The sequence below is a fragment of the Myotis davidii genome, unplaced genomic scaffold (genome assembly GCF_000327345.1).
Source record: "Myotis davidii unplaced genomic scaffold, ASM32734v1 scaffold534, whole genome shotgun sequence".
Lineage (NCBI taxonomy): Eukaryota > Metazoa > Chordata > Mammalia > Chiroptera > Vespertilionidae > Myotis > Myotis davidii.
This window is the reverse complement of record NW_006286678.1, coordinates 7,082,477-7,101,072: the sequence shown is the minus strand read 5'-3', so window position 1 is coordinate 7,101,072 and position 18,596 is coordinate 7,082,477. Positions and strand designations below refer to the sequence as shown.

The 18,596-nt window shown below is 40.0% G+C and overlaps 2 protein-coding genes across 3 annotated transcripts in view; one reads left to right on the top strand and one right to left on the bottom strand.

Moving 5' to 3' along the window:
* Window positions 1–6,715, top strand: part of DNAJA1 (DnaJ heat shock protein family (Hsp40) member A1) — a 9,782-nt gene extending 3,067 nt beyond the window's left edge. For both annotated transcript variants that reach the window (XM_006758593.2, XM_015560579.1), the window contains 5 exons: window positions 1,018–1,245; window positions 3,821–3,935; window positions 5,210–5,325; window positions 5,641–5,741; window positions 6,363–6,715. In XM_006758593.2, coding sequence (XP_006758656.1) covers window positions 1,018–1,245; window positions 3,821–3,935; window positions 5,210–5,325; window positions 5,641–5,741; window positions 6,363–6,581 — 779 coding nt within the window. In that variant the 3' untranslated portion in view covers window positions 6,582–6,715. The remainder of the gene's footprint in view (window positions 1–1,017; window positions 1,246–3,820; window positions 3,936–5,209; window positions 5,326–5,640; window positions 5,742–6,362) is intronic.
* Window positions 6,716–15,243: 8,528 nt separating this feature from the next.
* SMU1 (smu-1 suppressor of mec-8 and unc-52 homolog (C. elegans)) overlaps window positions 15,244–18,596 on the bottom strand; it is a 22,372-nt gene continuing 19,019 nt past the window's right edge. The window contains exons 11-12 of the mRNA XM_006758592.2: window positions 17,639–17,791; window positions 15,244–15,741 (exon numbers count right to left, since the gene is read on the bottom strand). Of these exons, the coding sequence (XP_006758655.1) occupies window positions 15,643–15,741; window positions 17,639–17,791 (252 nt within the window). The 3' untranslated portion in view covers window positions 15,244–15,642. The remainder of the gene's footprint in view (window positions 15,742–17,638; window positions 17,792–18,596) is intronic.

Sequence of the window (18,596 nt, the reverse complement as noted above, 5' to 3'; positions counted from 1 at the left end):
TGACTGAATGTTGCCATTTGCGCAAAAAATTGGCAAAAATGGCCTGCGCCACCTATTAGCGTGTGATAAAAACTACCCACAAACAATGTGTTAACAAAATGTGAGCACTTCTTTATGTGTATACTAGAGACCCGGTACATGAAATTCAGGCACAGGTAGGTTCCCTAGGACTGGCCAGCAATCAGGGCCAATCTGTGGGGTGACTGGCAGGGCAATTGGGGCCCCTGCTTGCACCCACCTTGGCCTGGCACCACCCGCTCACCTGATGCACCATCCCACTGCAGTCCTGCACTCATCAGGGCCCATTGGGACCTGGCAGTGCTTCCACTGCTACCTGCTGCCAGTGCTGCATCACCAAAGCTCGTCATGTTCCATGCCGCCCCCTGGTGGTCAGCTCACCTCTAGTTCCTGGTTGGTCCCGCTGGTGGGGACAGTTTGCATATTAGCCTTTTATTATATAGGATTTTAATGCAGTTGGAATCTAAGGTAGTGTCATTTTTTTTCCCAACAGAGTTCAAATGAGCACATCATATTGTCTCTAACACTTAATCATTCCAATGGCTTCATAATCTGTAATAGGATTTAAACAGTGACTTCTTTGCACACTAAGCTGTTCCATATAGAGACAAGTTATTGGCTCTGATCCTCTAAGCCTTTTATAAGTACAAGTTATTTTTTTGGAAATACGGTATCTTCTAAAGAGAATAAACTCCTTACTGTTCTCGTCTCACAGATTAAGTATGTCCAGTGAATTGTGATTTGGGAGCACGTTTAAAATTCACAATTCTAAAATGGTTCTTTGTGAAAACAACAGTCAATGTTTATAGATGACTGAAGCTGGCTGCAGCTGTATTTTATCAAATAAAAAGGCTAAATTTTAGTTCTTGATGGACAAACATTTCATCACACTTGCAAATGTTAATACAGTGTTGTGTCTTTTAAAACTATCTTATTAAAACAATCATTGTGTCTGATACTAAGTTCAAACATAATTCAATTTCTTTTTAAACTATTTAGGCCGAGGTGGTAAGAAAGGAGCAGTAGAGTGCTGTCCCAATTGCCGAGGTACTGGAATGCAAATAAGAATTCATCAGATAGGCCCTGGAATGGTTCAGCAAATTCAGTCTGTGTGCATGGAGTGCCAGGGCCATGGGGAAAGGATCAGTCCTAAAGATAGATGTAAAAGCTGCAATGGAAGGAAGATAGTTCGGGAGAAGAAGATTCTAGAAGTTCATATTGATAAAGGTGAGTTCTCTGAATTCTTGAGTGCAATGGCAAGATTATTTAGATTTTATAGTTGTTAAAAATAATTCTCAATAGGGTTCTATGCATGGTCCTATCACGCAGAGATATCTGGGCAACATAGTAAAAACTTTTTCCATCCAGACATTTTTGCACATTTGTAAGGAATATATTAAGAATCTCCTCATTTACTATAACACTGACATCAGTAAATGATTAAATAGCATTCAAACTTAATTCATTTGCATTAAATTACTAGTTCTACCTCTTTTTAAATTGTAATTAATTTTTGCACATGTTAAGTTCCTTAGGAACTGAACTGTTAGGGTAAGGAATATATGTACTTTCAAACTTGGGGGAAGGAGATTTAGGTGAATTTAAATTATTTCCTTGAAATTTTTCTAAACTAATGAAATGTGTTATATTTTTATTGATTTGTAAGAGCTTAGATTAAAAATACTGCTTTTTTAGCCCTGGCCAGTGTGGCCCAGTTGTTAGGGCATGGTCTGTACACTGAAGGGTTGCCAGTTCAGTTCTCAGTGAGGGCACATGCCTGGGTTGCAGGCTGGATCCCTAATGGGGAGCTTGCAGGAGGTGGTCAATTGATATTCTGCTCTCACATCGATGTTTGTCTTTCTCCCTCTCTCTAGAAAATCTTCAAAAAGACAAAAAAAATAGTGCTTTTTAAAATGTTTTGGCCAACCTATGCACTATAAAGGTCACATGCCCGGGTTGTGGGCTTAACCTCCAGTGGGGAGTATGCAGGAGGCAGCCAGTTGATGGTTCTCTCTCATTATTGATGTTTCTCTCTGCTTCTCTCCCTCTCTGAAGTCAATAAAAATGTTTTTTAATGTTTTTTTATAGACTGTAAACCTACCTGTAGGTTTCTGGCTCTGGGGCTCTAGTTTATAACTATGTAACTTTTTTCAGAAATGTATATAACTCCAGAGTAAATTAAAGTTTCTAATTTTGCTATTCTGAAATAGTAAATGTTGTAATCTTCAGACTTTGCAACTAGTATTATACTGTACATACTGATTTGGAACTATTAATATTATGAACATCTCATATTAGTACATATATACATTATGTAAGCCCTGCAATAGTACTTAACCCATGTGAATCATGATACTTCCCTCCCTCCATTTATCCCCCACCTAATTGGCCCATGTGGAATTGGTGGTTGTTGTTTTTTCTTCCAGTAAGATGCCTCACCTCGCTACCAATAGTATGTACTTAGGAGGGCATTAATTGCGATTAAAGCCATTTATTTTGCTCTTACCCATGCTCTTCACAGTACTGAAACAGCCAGCAAAATACAGCTGAGTTTGTTACATTAGTGTAACTAGTCATACTGCCTCGTGATAATTAAAGCCACAGTACGTTTAGTTTTGTTGGTGTATAACACTGGTATTGTGGTTTAAGCTTTTATTTTTCTAGAGGTACTGAAGTATTTGTGGGTTAATTCATGTCTGGATTTTGCTTCAGATATTGGGGGGTTGGACAAGGATGACAGTATATATGAAATATTAGTAATGAGTTAACTGCTGGATCTAGATTCATATATAGAAATCCATTGTACTGGCTGTGTTTATATAGGTTTAATTTTTCCCATAAATGGTTCTCTTTGGGTGATGTCACTGATTGGTTCAGGAAATTATCAGAAGATACTGCTGTAGTATAATCTGCAAACACATTACATGAGTTAACTTTAAAGAGATGTTGTCAAAGGCCTCACTGAACTAAAAATATATGGGTTAGAGGTACGAGGGAGGGAATCTCTCAATAAAATAAGTTGGCCTTTAATAAACACTGCCTTTTTTTAACATTTTAAATTTCTATTTATTGATTTGAGAGAGACATTAATTTGTTGTTCCACTTTCTTGTCATTTATTGGTTGCTTTTTGTATATGCCCTGACTGGGGATTGAAACTTAAACCTTGGCACATTGGGACAACGTTCTAACCAACTGAACTATCCAGCTAGGGCTAACACTGTATAATTATTCAAAGTGTGTGCATACATTTTTGAGGGACATCCTATACTTCCTATATGTAAATACTGCTAATACAATAGAGAAAAGAAAGTCTTGATTTATGTTACTGTTAGGCTTAATAGAAATAATTTGATACAGGTTCTTTTAAGTAAGTAATGAAATTGGAATAGTTAACATTTATGGTTAAAGTGTTTGCCCGTCACAGATTTGTTGCCAGCATGGGCCTTTTTATTCAGTCCTCACAACAATCCTCATGAGGTAGGTCTCTGTGGGACAGTTGATGGTTAGGAGTTAAGCAGCTTGCTCCCTGGGATAATCCAGCTGGTAGTGAGTAGCAGCTGAGACCTCAGGCCTGATCTGTTTGCCTCTAGTTTGTGTTCTTCTCTGTGATATCTTTCTTCAGTAAGAAATTGGACTGGTCTAATCATGTGGGCATTCTTCGTCATCTTTGTAAACCTTAGCATCCACAAAAACTTGAACTTGCTTTTTTTTATGCACAAACATGCATCTGTGTTTCTTAATATATTGAGAATCTGACCTTAGTTGGATGTTAAAAGTATAAAATGAACCTTCTGTTTTTAGGCATGAAAGATGGCCAGAAGATAACATTCCATGGTGAAGGAGACCAGGAACCAGGACTGGAGCCAGGAGATATTATCATTGTTTTAGATCAGAAGGACCATGCTGTTTTCACTCGGTAAAAATTTTAATCAACTACTCAAACTGACATTGTGCATACTTGGAGTGTTTTTTTAAAGGAGCTTTTCATTACTTAGAACATACTTCCTAGAAATACTCTGGAAAAATATAGTGGGAGAGTTAGGCTATGTGTATCTTTTCTAAAATGTCATTAATCATGTTTTCATCTGGAAAGAGGCTGAGAGCAAAAAGGATCGGATTTTAGTTTTTTGTCCAAATTTAGGTAAATTGATTATCTAATCTGGAATTTGAAGAATATACATCAGTTAGATGATGTTTTGCATGAATATAATAAACATGGTGGATTGTGGGAAACCTCCCTAGACAAAATTTTGTCCTAAAGTTCTCACCACTTTAAATCCTTGAGTTCACGATATGTTCAGTTGCTTTTAATTGTAAATAAATGTCTAGAACCATCTCTATTAAAATCTGTAAATTCAGGCCTATTGCTGTGAAATATTTAATAGTATTTACAATGAACTTAATAGGGAAGCAAAGAAAAATTGATAGTAAACAGCGAATATGTCAATTATATACCCATGGCTGACTTTAAAACAGACTGGATTGGGGTTCTAGTAAATCTTGTCAGGATTTACATCTGAAGGAACTAGTTTTAAGTTCATTATAATAGAACATTCCCCAAGTGTTCCTACAATGGGAAATACTGTTAAACTCGGGATTTTAATGCCATCATTTGAGGTGAATCTTCAGGAGGTTTTCTGAAGAGTATCCTGTTATTTATATGGATTGGAAAAGGAAAAAAGTCTAAATACCAAGAGGAGGAAATGGGCTGTTATTAAATATAAAAGATTGTGTTCATAATGTTCCAAGCACTATGTTACTTAATTTATGTATGTCAGTAAATTTTATAGAACCCATAATCCAGGGCCAGCTGAGGTCTGTTCCTATTAGACTATAATCTCCCTAATGTATGTTTGCTTTTTTTTTAAAGCCTCACTGTTACTAGAATTTTTTCTTTATGTGAGCAACTAAATTTAAAATTAGGTGATGGGACAATTCAGGGATGGTAAATGGTAGAGACTACCTAGAGTGTGGGTAAGGATTCCGAAGTGTTGTCCAGGAAATGGGCCTGGCAGGTTCCATATATTTGCTGCTCCTGGTTCTCAGTTCTGTTTTTAGAATGGGGAAGAAAGGACGACACCTTTGTAAAAGATACCTTGCTCTTATTAAGAAAACAATTGCCTGCTGTGGTACTTATAACAATTGGTGATCTGAAAGATCTAAATATGTGCTAAATTTATATTAATACAGACGAGGAGAAGACCTTTTCATGTGTATGGACATACAGCTGGTTGAAGCTTTGTGTGGCTTCCAAAAGCCAATAGCTACTCTTGACAACCGAACCATAGTCATCACCTCTCATCCAGGTAAGGTACTGATAGATGAGCTTCTCTTTCTATTCTAGTAATTTATTTTCATTGTCTGCAGATAGCTGGTTAGGCATTGAGGAAATGGGTATTTTACTTGCTCAGTTACATATCCCTTTCATGAGCTGAACTGAAATTGTATGATCTTGGCTCTTTTTCTGGAAGCCCCTGGAAAACCCATAAATGAAAAACAAAGGATTGCTTCACATACCTTTATCTCCTGTCAATGAGCTAGGACGTTTTTCTCTGTTCCTTATTCTCTCTACATGAAAATGTGGCTGTATTTAAGGAAGAACCTGCCTTCAATGTTTTTAGGTCAGATTGTCAAGCATGGAGATATCAAGTGTGTATTAAATGAAGGCATGCCAATTTATCGTAGGCCATATGAAAAGGGTCGCCTAATCATCGAATTTAAGGTAAGCTATAAAGTACTTTAGGAATATTTGAGTGGTTACTTACTAAAATCTGATAACAGTTAATCTTCTGAATGTCAAAGAAACATCAAATTTCTATTCTCCCTTATCCAGAAAGAAATAGATTTATCTAATACTCCTGTCAGGTTGGGATTGGGTTTGTTTACATCATTATTTGGCTACTTAAAACTTGGTGGAGGAAGAGGCTACAAGACTGTAACTGGGATTCTTAAAGTTCAGCGGAAGGGCTTAAAATAACTTGTGGATTTTTAGCAAAATACAGTGGTTGGTTTGTTAATAGGGTGGTTCATAAAATGTGTTTTAGGAAGGATTCTCATATATAATGTATTTTCTGAATAGAACAATGGTTGTTACAGAGCTATTTTACTAGGATCATTATTTTTTTTAAAAGACCTTACTTGTGCCATATGCTTTAAACTAGTTCAGAGCACTGGATGCAGTGCCTTTTAGAGCATGTATTCTAACCTTGGGAAGGGCAAATTCACTGAAAAATAGTGTTTTGGTTACATGTGTTTTTCTGGGGGAAATGGGTTGACAGTAATTCAAGGAACTAATGATGAAATAAATAAATCAAACTTACAGTAGAAGTTCTTTTTTGTATAGGTAAACTTTCCTGAGAATGGCTTTCTCTCTCCTGATAAACTCTCTTTGCTGGAAAAACTCCTACCTGAAAGGAAGGAAGTAGAAGAGACTGATGAAATGGACCAGGTAGAACTGGTGGACTTTGATCCAAATCAAGAAAGACGGCGCCATTACAATGGAGAAGCATACGAGGATGATGAACATCATCCTAGGGGTGGTGTTCAGTGTCAGACCTCTTAATGGGGCCAGTGAATAACACTCACTGCTGGCATTTTATATACAGTAGTGAATGAGTGAAGGACTGTAACCATAATATGCTCACTACTTGCTATTGTTTTTGTTTTAATATTCAATTATAGTAGTGTTTTAAAAGTGTGATGCTGCTGCATTTATTCTGTTGCCTCAACTGTTACTTGAAGGTGGCATGCCATATAATTTAACCTGTGGTATCAGTGATAGAAATGATACCTTCCAAAGAAGGGGTTTATCATAATCTGCTTCTTGAGGGCTTGCACTTGTAGAATTGCATTCCCTTCTGTTGTGCCATCTTTTTTTTATTATTATATATCAGTCCTTGGTTACATTTTTCCCCCCTTCTCTTTGGACCATAAGCCTTAGAGTAGTGACTTTTGGAATAGGCTTACTTAGAAGTTGAGTGATGAAACCTTTACATGGAGAAGTAATTTGCATGTATGAGATAGGAAGGTGTGTTTTAGGTATGTTACCGGCTTACTTTAAACCATTTAACTTATGCTCCAAAGTAACTGTAATTTAATGTTGGTAGTATAGCAAATTATGAATAGCTTTAATTGTATGTTTAAAGTCATATGTTCACAAGCTTAAATCTGGATATCAGAATTTAAGCAATTCTTGAAATGTATGAATGTCTCCTTAATACACTGATTACAAAGTATTTCCAGTGTGTCACTATAGGCTTTTTTATTTTTCCCCAGAAGAAAGCATTAGCTGGTCACTAAGATAGGAAACTTTTCACTTAACTAGTTAAAATGTTAACACCCAAAAATATCAACTGTAGTTAAATATTTTCTATTTAAATGGGTGGAGAGTGAAAAGTATCAGTCATGAGGGAAAATGCAAATCAACCCACACTGAGCTACTACTTCACATCAACTAATCCAAAATCTAACTCAAAATGAAAGCAAATGAGAATGGAGAAGTTGGAACCCTGCACATTGCTCATGGGAATATTATATGTTATACCTGCTATAGAAAAGTTGGGCAACTCCTCAAAAACCCAAACATGGAATTGTCATATGACCCAGTAATTACACTCCTTGATTCAGATACTTTGCATGCCCTTTGCTGCAGCATTATTCACAATAGCCAAAGGGAAAACAACCATTTAGTCAACAGATAGTAAACAAAATGATATGTATATAGGGGTTAGCAAAAAGTGGATTTACAGTTGTATGCAAAAGTTTTAATTTTATTAATTTTTTAGAGAGAGAAACATCGAAGAGGGAGAGACATTGATCTTGGCTGCCTCCTGCATTTCCCCTACTGAGAATCAAGCCCACAACCCAGGCACGTGCCCTGACCAGGAATTGAACCAGTGACTTGGTTCATGGGTCAATGCTCAACCACTGAACCACACCAGTCAGGCAAAAGTATATTGTATTTTTCATATGAAGAACTGTAAACCTTTTGTTCACCCCAAAATGATACACAAAGGGACAGATACTATATGCTTCCAGCTATGAGATATCTATGCAAATTCAGAGACGGATTACCAAGGTCTGGGGGGCAAGAACAGGGAGTTGGTGCTTAATTGTCTCTAGGGTGATGAAAAGTTTTAGAAATGATGGTTGTATAATGCTACTGAATTCTATACTTAAAAGCGGTTAAAAGTTATTTTACATATCTTACCACAATAAAACCTTTAAAAGAAAATAGAAATCACTAAAAGAAAATAGTTATATCTGGAAAGGCAGAAACTGACAAGTCTAGTAAAAAGAAAAAAATACCTCTTAGAACACTGACCCAGGTAATCACAGAAATAAAGCCCATCCACACAAGTGCAGTTCCTGGTCCTAGCACTACTGCTTTTTCAGAGTAAGAATTCTGTCCCATGCTGTGTAACGTAGTGACCAACCTTCCTGGATGTGAAATTAGCATCTTTTTTGCATTTGGCACTGTTTTTCACCCTTGGCTACAAGTGGAATTACCTGGGAAGCTTTAAAATTGATTTTAGTTCCACACCAGGGATTTTGGTGTAACTGAACTGGATGTAGCCTAAGCACCTGGATGGTCAAGTACTGCCAAGTTTCAACACTACCAACATGGGGACATACTTGTATTAACCTAACCACCTAGGACAGAAATGCCACTTAGAATTAATGTGGAAGTTCGAATAGTGGCATCCCATGCTATTTCAAGTGAGAGTTTGAGGCTCAGGACAAGGGAGCATCCAACACACAGTCAGCCCTGTGTATTCTCAGATTCTGCATCCGTGGATTCAATAAATTGGATTGAAAATATTTGGGGAGGAAATCCCAGAAAGTTCCAAAAAGCAAAACTTGAACTTGCACAAGATAAGGCGATGTGCAGATATACCTGCTGTAGCCTATATACAAATGTCATTTTATATAAGGGTCGTGAGCATCTTCTGGGTTTGGGTATCTATCTGCCAGAGGTCTGGAAACCAATCCCTTGAGGGACAGTTATACTTTACAGGTGAGGAAACTGCTGTCCAGTCGACTAGTTCCCAAATGTGTGTGTGCTTGCTGAGTGCCACTGTCACAGTTTCTGATTCTGTAGGTCTTAGGGTAGGACCTGAGATTTTGCTTTTCAAACAAGTTGCCAGGTAAGAGAGCCATTGTTCTGACCCAAATAAAAGACTGGAATCCAGATTCTTGTAATTTAGTTCTTTGTACTCATCTCACTGCCTGTGGCCAATTTAGATAAGTTTTAACAGAATGTGGAAAAACAAGCCATGGATTCTTACTTCACTTCTGCCCAAACCTAGACAGAGAAGAAACTGACAGCAGTTTGAATGAGAATAAAGAAATTGCATTTTGGAATCACCTGGTTTTCAGTGTCAGCTCCATGAGCAACGTGTGGAACCTTTCTTCCTGTGCATCATGGGAATAACAGGCTGTACTTCATAAAATGGTCCTGAGAATGAAATAAGGCTGCTTACATAGGAAGTACTGTTTATTAGTGCCAGCAATACAAGTTGAACATTTTAACTGGCTGAAGAAGATACAGAATTATTCCTAAGACTGTTTATTAGAAAGAAAGAAAAAATTGGATATTTTTCAGAGTCTAATTAAACAACTGAGTGAGAAATAGGGCAAATACACTTTCTCTCACGGGCTTAACTTTAATGCCAGGTATTTTAAGTTTTAAGACCTAAAGAGGAATATCAATTAAGTCATCAAGCTGCAGCAGAACGCCTCCCTAGGAACCTGACATCATACACTTAGTTTCACGAGGGAGTAGCCACTGATTACCGGTATCCAACTATCATTCGTTGAGCTTCTACAACTGACATTGTGGTAGGAGAGGCCAATAACATGATCTCTGACTGCCAATTTACGTAACATGCAAAGCAGCCCAGTGGCGCCATCAGAGGCCTCCAGCTGCTGACGGCTGGTTCCAAGGAGGGTGCAGGGTGCACCAGCAGCTAAGGGCCTCCACTGGCGCTGCTCAGCCTGGTCCAGACCAGGGACCACCGCAGGGGTGCGCTGAGGCACCTTAGGTATGTGGGGCATGCCCTCTTCAGCCATCTCCCCCTCTCTGTACAAGGCAGACTGCAAGGCAGAACAGCAGTTGTTGCATGGACTTCCCTTCTCCCTTCTGGGCCTCTGTCCCTGGAGCTCCCCCTGCCTTCCGTACTTAAATGGCCACATGATTTTTTTTTAAATATATTTTATTGATTTTTTACAGAGAGGAAGGGAGAGAGATAGAGAGTTAGAATCATCAATGAGAGAGAAACATCGATCAGCTGCTTCCTGCACACCTTCCACTGGGGATGTGCCCGCAACCCAGGTACATGCCCTTGACCGGAATCGAACCTGAGACCCTTCAGTCCGCAGGCCGAAGCTCTATCCACTGAGCCAAACCGGTTTCGGCCCACATGATTCTTAAGAAAATTTAAGCGCAGAGTAAGAAGCACCTGTTTTCACTTTTGAATAAAAGTTAACATTGTTTTTAGGTTAAGTTGTAGACAGGTGCCTAAAGGTTACTGGGAAAAGCAGATCCCTTTTCTTTTTCAGCTTTGTATTTACTTATTACACCAATGTATTACTTAACTAAAAAGTAAAAAAAAACAAAAACCCATACTTAATAGCTCCCAATCCAGGTCTCTCCTCTTTGCCTGGTCTCGCCATACACTACTACTAAGACTGCCAAATCCCTTTACCTGCAGTTCCTGATGGTCCTTTTATGCTCAACTCTAGGAAGCCTTTCCTAACTCAGTAGGGCTGGATTTGGTGCCCTTCCATTACCAAAAAAACAACGGAAGATTTTCTCTTACTCCACTATTTTAATTACTCCTTTCAACTTGCTTTTCTTCCCTATCCTATGCCAGAAACTGGTCTTTTTTTTAAAACCATCCTCAGCACTAGGTGCTGGAACAGAAGAGGTATTTGATAAAAAGTTCCTAGAAGGAATAAGCAACATGTACTGACTGGATCCTTACCCTTCATGAGCCTGGGCACAAAGCATGCATCTCACAACTGCCAGTTCATGAGGCCATGGGCTAAATAAAAAAATCCAATTTCATTGAAGTTTTTCTAAAAACTTTACAAAGCTGTTTCTTTTCCACTTTAAACTTCTTTTACTAGTACTTAAGCAAAGGCTTCTTTTCACTGGGATGGCAGGCTACATTCACACAAATTCATGGATTTATGGCTGTGTTCAAACCTCAAAATGGCAGCATATGACGGACATTCTGTTAATTAAAAAGCCACAGGTTTTGTGGCTACAGGAAAAATCTTTAGTTTGGGGGATTTAGTTTAATTTAGTTTGCTTAATAGCAAAGGGGGATTTCTTATTGCTATTAAGAATTAATTTAGCCAATATGGAACAAACTATTTGTTTTTGTTTTAATATTCAAAACAAAAAATTGAAGCTGAGGGCTCAATTCATGTGACAATTTGTATTTCAAATTACAATCAAAGATAAATTATAAGACTGCAAAACTTTTAAAAATCTCTCTCCAGCCCCAGCTGGTTTGGCTCAATGGATAGAGTGTCGGCCTACAGAATGAAGGGTCCCGGATTTGATTCCAGTCAAGGGCACATGCCTGGGTTGCAGGCTCGATTCTCAGTGGGAGGCGTGCAGGAGGCAGCCGATCAATGATTCTCTCCCATCATTGATGTTTCTATTTCTCCCTCCCACTTCCCTCCTGAATTCTAAAATATATTTTTAAAAAATAAAAAAAACTCCATTAGTTTGTACCTAGTAAATGCTAAAATTACACAGAGGCATAAAAGGACTATACAAATTAATCTCACTTTCTTGAAATGGTACCTAACACAATACCTTCATACATTAACACAGATGCTCCATCTTCTAACATTTTTGGCTTAAACATAAAAAAGACACCCACATGCAAAATACTTTCAAGGATTTTGTTGGTTTTTAACTCTCCCCCCCCCCCCACTAACTGGTAATGATGTACATAGCAAACGACTTTTCTAAATCTCAGGTCCTTTATTAATTTTTCTTCAGAACAACACATTTGCAATGCCAAACCCTCCTTCAACAAAGGGAGGTGCCAAAACTGAATTCGTATAATGGATCCTGCAACTAGTTCTATCCAGAAGATTCAGATGATATTCCCTGGAACTGGCTAGAACATGTGCGAAGGCACAGCTAATAAGAATGAGGGGGAAAAAAGAGAACCAAGATGGTGGCGTAGGTAAATGCCTATACTCGCTGCCTCCCACAACCACATCAAAATTATTACTAAAATACAAAACCATCATCATTCAGAACCGCCTGAAAGCAGGCTGAATGGAAGTCCTACAACTAGAGAAGAAGAAAGCACATTGAGACTGGTAGGAGGAGCGGAGTGGGCTGGTCTGACACCCACCTGTGCCTTTATTTTTTTTAACCGGGAGAGAGATCATCTCTGCAGAGGCCACACATGAGGAGCAAGGGGTCCCAGCTCCACACCAGACCTGCAGGCCAAGGTCCTAGGGCTGGATAGGAAAGTCCCCACAACTATGGGACTGTGACTGAGTGACATGGAGGCTGCTGGAATCCCTGTTCCTCTTAAAGGGTCTGCACACAAACTTACAGTCCTGCTTCTTCCAAGCTCCAGTGCTGGGGAGCCCAGGCACATATGGGGAGCAACTGGACTGTCTGGAATCGGGGCAGGAACTCGGGGGCAGCTTTCTCCCAGGAGGGAGATCATCTCTGCAGAGGCCACACATGAGGAGCAAGGGGTCCCAGCTCCACACCAGACCTGCAGGCCAAGGTCCTAGGGCTGGATAGGAAAGTCCCCACAACTATGGGACTGTGACTGAGTGACATGGAGGCTGCTGGAATCCCTGTTCCTCTTAAAGGGTCTGCACACAAACTTACAGTCCTGCTTCTTCCAAGCTCCAGTGCTGGGGAGCCCAGGCACATATGGGGAGCAACTGGACTGTCTGGAATCGGGGCAGGAACTCGGGGGCAGCTTTCTCCCAGGAGGGGGTACTCACAGGGGTCATTGTTCCTGTGCTGGACCCTCCCCTGTCGCAGGGCTGACTGGCAGCCATATCTGAGACTAAATCTGCCTGGAGCAGTTTGCTCCGCCCCGGTGATTCCCTGAGACCCTGCCCCATCCAATCTGCAGCCCCACCCAAGCTGTTTGCAGCAGCTTTTCCATATGAATGGCCTGTCCTGGCTCAGGCTTCAGACTTTACTAAAATCTCACTAACAAACTGCAGCTGATGACAGCGTTCCCCAAGCCTATCAATAAAAGGCCAAGACCAGGCCCTGGCACCAGCCTGCCTTGCTTCACAGCTGGGCCTCCTCGCCTCTTGCACAACAGCCCTCCCACTGTAGTCACAGTTGGTCCTCAAAGCCAACTGGCCTGGAGGTCAACTCCTCCTAGAGACACCAACAGCAGTCAAGGGTCAACTACAAGGCTGTGCACACAGTCCACACTGGGGCACACCTAAAGTGCCCAGCTCAGGTGACTGGGGAGGCTGAGCCACTGGGCCCTACAGGACACCTATTACACAAGGCCACTCTACCAATTCCAGGAGACATAGCAGCTCTACCTGATACACAAAAACAAACACAAGGAAGCAGCCAAAATGCAGAGACAAAGAAATATCACAAATGAAAAAAATGGAAGCAAGCAAATTACTGGATATAGAGCTCATAACCATGGTTATAAAGTTACTCAAGGATCTTCATGAAACTTTCAAGGATCTTAGTGAGAATTTCAAAGACATGAAAAAGGACCAGTCAGAAATTAAGCATACACTAACTGAAATAAAGAATAATTTACAGGAATTCAATAGTAGAGTAGAGGATTCTGAGAATCAAATCAATGATTTGAAATATAAGGAAGCAAAAAGAAGAACCCAAAGAGGCCCATACCATGACACATCATAATTAAAATGTCAAGGGTTAAAGACAGAGAACCTTAAAGCAGCAAGAGAAAAGCAGTTAGTTACCTACAAGGAAGCACCTATACAACTGTCAATTGATTCCTCAACAGAAACTTTGCAGGCCAGAAGGGAGCGGCAAGAAATATTCAATAGTATTGAATAGTAAGGACCTACAACCAAGATACTCTACCCAGCAAAGCTCTCATTTAGATTTGAGACTCAGATAAAGAGCTTCACAAACAAGAAAAAGCTAAAGGAGTTCATCACCACCAAACCAGTATTATATGAAATGTTGAAGGGTATCTATGTAATAAAAGCCAAAGTGACCATGATGGTGGATCGGTCAGAACGACCGGTCACTATGATATGTACTGACCACCAGAGGGCAAACGCTCAATGCAGGAGCTGCCCCCACAGGGGGAGCACCGATCAGCTAGAAGCTGGGCTCATGGCTGGCGAGCACAGAGGCAGTGGCAGGAGCCTCTCCCACTTCCGCGGCAGTGCTAAGGAAGGAGCAGCAAGCTGAGCAGTAAGAAGCAGGGAGCAGGCAGGCAGTAAGGAGGGAGGGGTCCCGAACTGTAAGAGGGATGTCCAACTGCCGGCTTAGGCCCGATCCCTGTGGGTAGTGGGCCTAAGCTGGCAGGTGGACATCCCGAGGAGTCGCGGACTGTGCGAGGGCACAAGCCAGGCTGAGGGAACTCCGCCACTCCCCCCTACTCAGTGCACAGATTTCATGCACCAGGCCTCTGGTTATTTAAGAAGAGATAAAAAATATGAACAATAAAATGGCAATAAATACATACCTATCAACAATCGGATCTAATAATCAAAATAAATGAATAAGAAATCTGATGAACAAAATAAACTGGTGAATAAAATAGAATCAGAGGCATGGAAGCATAGAACAAACTGACAAATCTCAGAGGGAAGAGAGGGAGGGCAGGAAGAGATTAACCAAAGATCTTATCTGTGGCCAGAAGTAGGGTGGTGAAGGCCTGGGGTGGGCAGGAACCAGGCGGAGGGGGGTAGTGGGGGAGAAAAGAAGGGGCATCTATAATACTCTCAACAATAAAGATTTTTTAAAAAATTACTTAGAATAAAAACAGCTATTCATTTAAAAATTTTTAAAAAAAGAATGGAAGGGTAAAGGCAGTGAAATGTGATCCTATGTAACATCCAACCTTTTCACATACAGTTTCTTCTTCTACCCAGAAGTTGACTTCCTACTGTATTTAAGATTTGAGCATAATAATGTCCATGTCCCACCCACCTCATTAGATTCTAATATGCTAACTAGATAAGCAATTTTCACATTTAAGAACAAAGACTCCAGAAAGGTATAAAGTTTATTACCATCTAAAAAAAAAAAAAAGGACTAGCTACTGAATATGGGATAGTTCCTATTTACAAGTTTACTGCAAGGAGGCACATTTTAATCAGGATTGCAATAATCAAAGGATTATAATTTTTTTAGAACTATTAATTATTTTACTCTCCAGGTAAAAGATAATTGAAAACATTAAGTAACTGCCCCAATTAGAAAGACAAATGAATACCTTAAAAATGTATAAAAAGGGTAACTGCTAACTTAAACATGAACTTTCACAAAATTATTCTTGTGCCTAATTCAGACAAGTTAGTCAGAGAAACTGGCAAAAAAAAGCAACACATGAATATGTCTTCATTTAAGTACATGCTCTCAGGCTAGTTTAAAGAAAAAAGTCTAATTAGGGTTTCCAGAGTTTTAGGAGTCCATCTTCACTGTAGGTAGCAATCAGGTTCTGATGGGGATGATGTGCAATACCAATCACATCCTTTTCATGAACCTGGAAAAAGTAAAATAGAGGGTTAGGGTACATAATTCTATTAAAAAAAACAAAACACTTTGAAGAGGTTTCCAGAGCCGAGTGGGAAAGAATAAGAGTGAAGTTCCCACTTTCCACCAAAGGAATCAAGCCTAAGGCAACACACAAACAAAAGCTCAATAAGGCTATTTAGATTGTTGTTCATATTTTTTGTACTGTTTTTCATAATGTGTAAATAACACTTTGTCCCAGGACAGTGGATAAGACTAAATGATTCCTTCAACTCAGTGAACTTGGACTGGCCAGGACCCTCAGCTAGACACTCTCCCCCTCACCTTGTTTGGCTCACATACTGGAGGCTTCCCAGGGCAGGTGTGCCAACAGTTCACTCAAGAATGTACAAGACAAGAGATGATTCTCTAACATGGGCACATATATAATCTTTCATATGTTCACCACACCATTTCTTCCTGGGCCACAAGATTACATTTTCCCTGTCCCCCTTGCATTTGGGTGTGGCCAGGTGACTGAATTCTAACCAAAAATGAATGAGGAACAAAGTAATATAAGCCACTTCCAGATGTGGGTCTTAAAAACATCCAGTATAGCCCTCCACCTATCTTTTACTCCTGAGATCTTTTTTTTTTTTTTAAATATATTTTATTGATTTTTTTTACAGAGAGGAAGGTAGAGAGATAGAGAGTTAGAAACATCGATCAGCTGCCTCCTGCACATCTCCTACTGGGAATGTGCCCGCAACCCAGGTACATGCCCTTGACCGGAATCGAACCTGGGACCTCTCAGTCCACAGGCCGACGCTCTATCCACTGAGCCAAACCGGTTTCGGCTACTCCTGAGATCTTGGAGTCCATATATTCCAAATGGCACAGCTAAAAGATGGAGGAGGGCTATTCAACTCATATATATATCCTATATAGTAAAAGGCTAATATGCAAATTGTTCCCTCGGGCGTTCAACTGGGAGATCAGGAGTTCAATCACTCTCTATGACGTTCACTGACCAGTAGGGGGCGGCATGTAACACGGCAGGTGACTAGCGGTTGCAGCAGGGTGGTGAGGGAGTGCGGGAAAGTTGAGGCGGGGAGGCGGGGAACCTGATCAGCCCTGATCGCTGGCCAGGCCTAGGGACCCTACCTGTGCACAAATTCTGTGCATTGAGCCTCTAGTATATATATATATATAAGCCTAAGCGACGGAATGACTGAATGATAGAATGACTGGTCGCTATGACATGCACTGACCACCAAGGGGACAGACACTCAACGCAGGAGCTGCCCCCCTGGTGGTCAGTGTGCTCCCACTGATAACCTCCCACGGTCCCTCCCCCTGGCCCCGATCAGCTGACTGTTGGCCAGGCCGAGGGACCCCACCCATGCACGATTTCATGCACCAGGCCTCTAGTATCATATACTAAGAAATAAACTTTGATTGTGTTAAGCCACTGAAATTTGGGGGCTATTACAACAGCTGACTTAATTACTCCTTATAGTGACTCTGACAACATGAGCTGTTTAAAAACATAATCAAATCAATTTGATAAGATAATTTGTCTTTGTAAAGACATGGACAGAACTAGCTGTATCTATCACTCTCCAATCCCCCTGAGGAATATATGGGTAATTTAGGTGGCTATCTAGACATATTCCCTTTCTTCTTCTCTGCTTTATGTACACCCACCCTATCCACTTGAAGCTGAGGGCTCAATGAAGGATGACTTTTCTTCTTGAGAGAGGAGGTAATTCCATATAATTACTTACGGATCCTTTCTTTTATTTAGTGATAAAATTTTTATATCAAGGTTCACACTGATAGCAGTCAGGAAAAGGTTTACATCAGAGTTCAGAAAGATACAAGCATTAACAAAACCTCTTAGATGGCCTTAAGTCAATAATACTCACTGTCAGAGTTCTCTCCAGTTTGCCAGTGACTGTGCTGAAACAGTAGAGCACAAAGTCCTCTCCCACACAGTAAATCCATTCACCACGGGGAGAGAGGGCGCAGCAAACAAAGTCACCACCTTCTCTCTTACCAGAGCTGAAGCTTCTGACAATCTAGATCATATCACAGAGCAAGGCAAAAAACAAAACATCTGTATTAGCAGCAGTTTAAATGGACATCTTTACACGGTTATTTTGTACTATGGTTTACTGACATGTTTAATTTGATCACAAATTCCATTCATCATATGCTAAATCCTCTTGCCTGAGAAATATTTGAAGATAGGCTATCTAAAGTCAGTGGCAGGGAGAAATTTAGAATTCCTATATCCCAAGTCACCAATCCTGCTCTTTAGTTTATTGAGCCATTTTACCATGAAACAAATTCATTACCACACATATGACCATCTCTAAGTCAATAAACCTCTGTTTCTCAACACTTTATGGAACCATGCTCCCCAGTTTCACTTTCTAACAGAATGAGACACTCCCCACTTGCAGGCTGGAACTGTCTCCAAGACTTTGTTTGCTCTATTTTATATACCATTTAAAACCATCACAAATCAAGCTGAAACAAATAGCAAGGTTATAAGAGACTCCATACTGTATGATTCCTTATCCACCACTCTCAAAATGACAAAATTATAATAATGGAAAACAGACCAGTGGTCAATGTTGTTTGGGAAGGTTTGACTATAAATATGTAGAATGAGAGAGTTTCTTTGGGGTGATGAACAGTTATTTAGCCTAACTGTGGTGGTGGTTACATAATTCTACACATGTAATAAAATTTCATATAACTATTAACTTCCTGCCTCAAACTGAATGAATGTAAAAACTGGTGAAATCCAAATAAGATTGCATTTGAATTAACAGAATTGTACTAATGTCAATTTCTAGGTTTTGATAATTATACTAT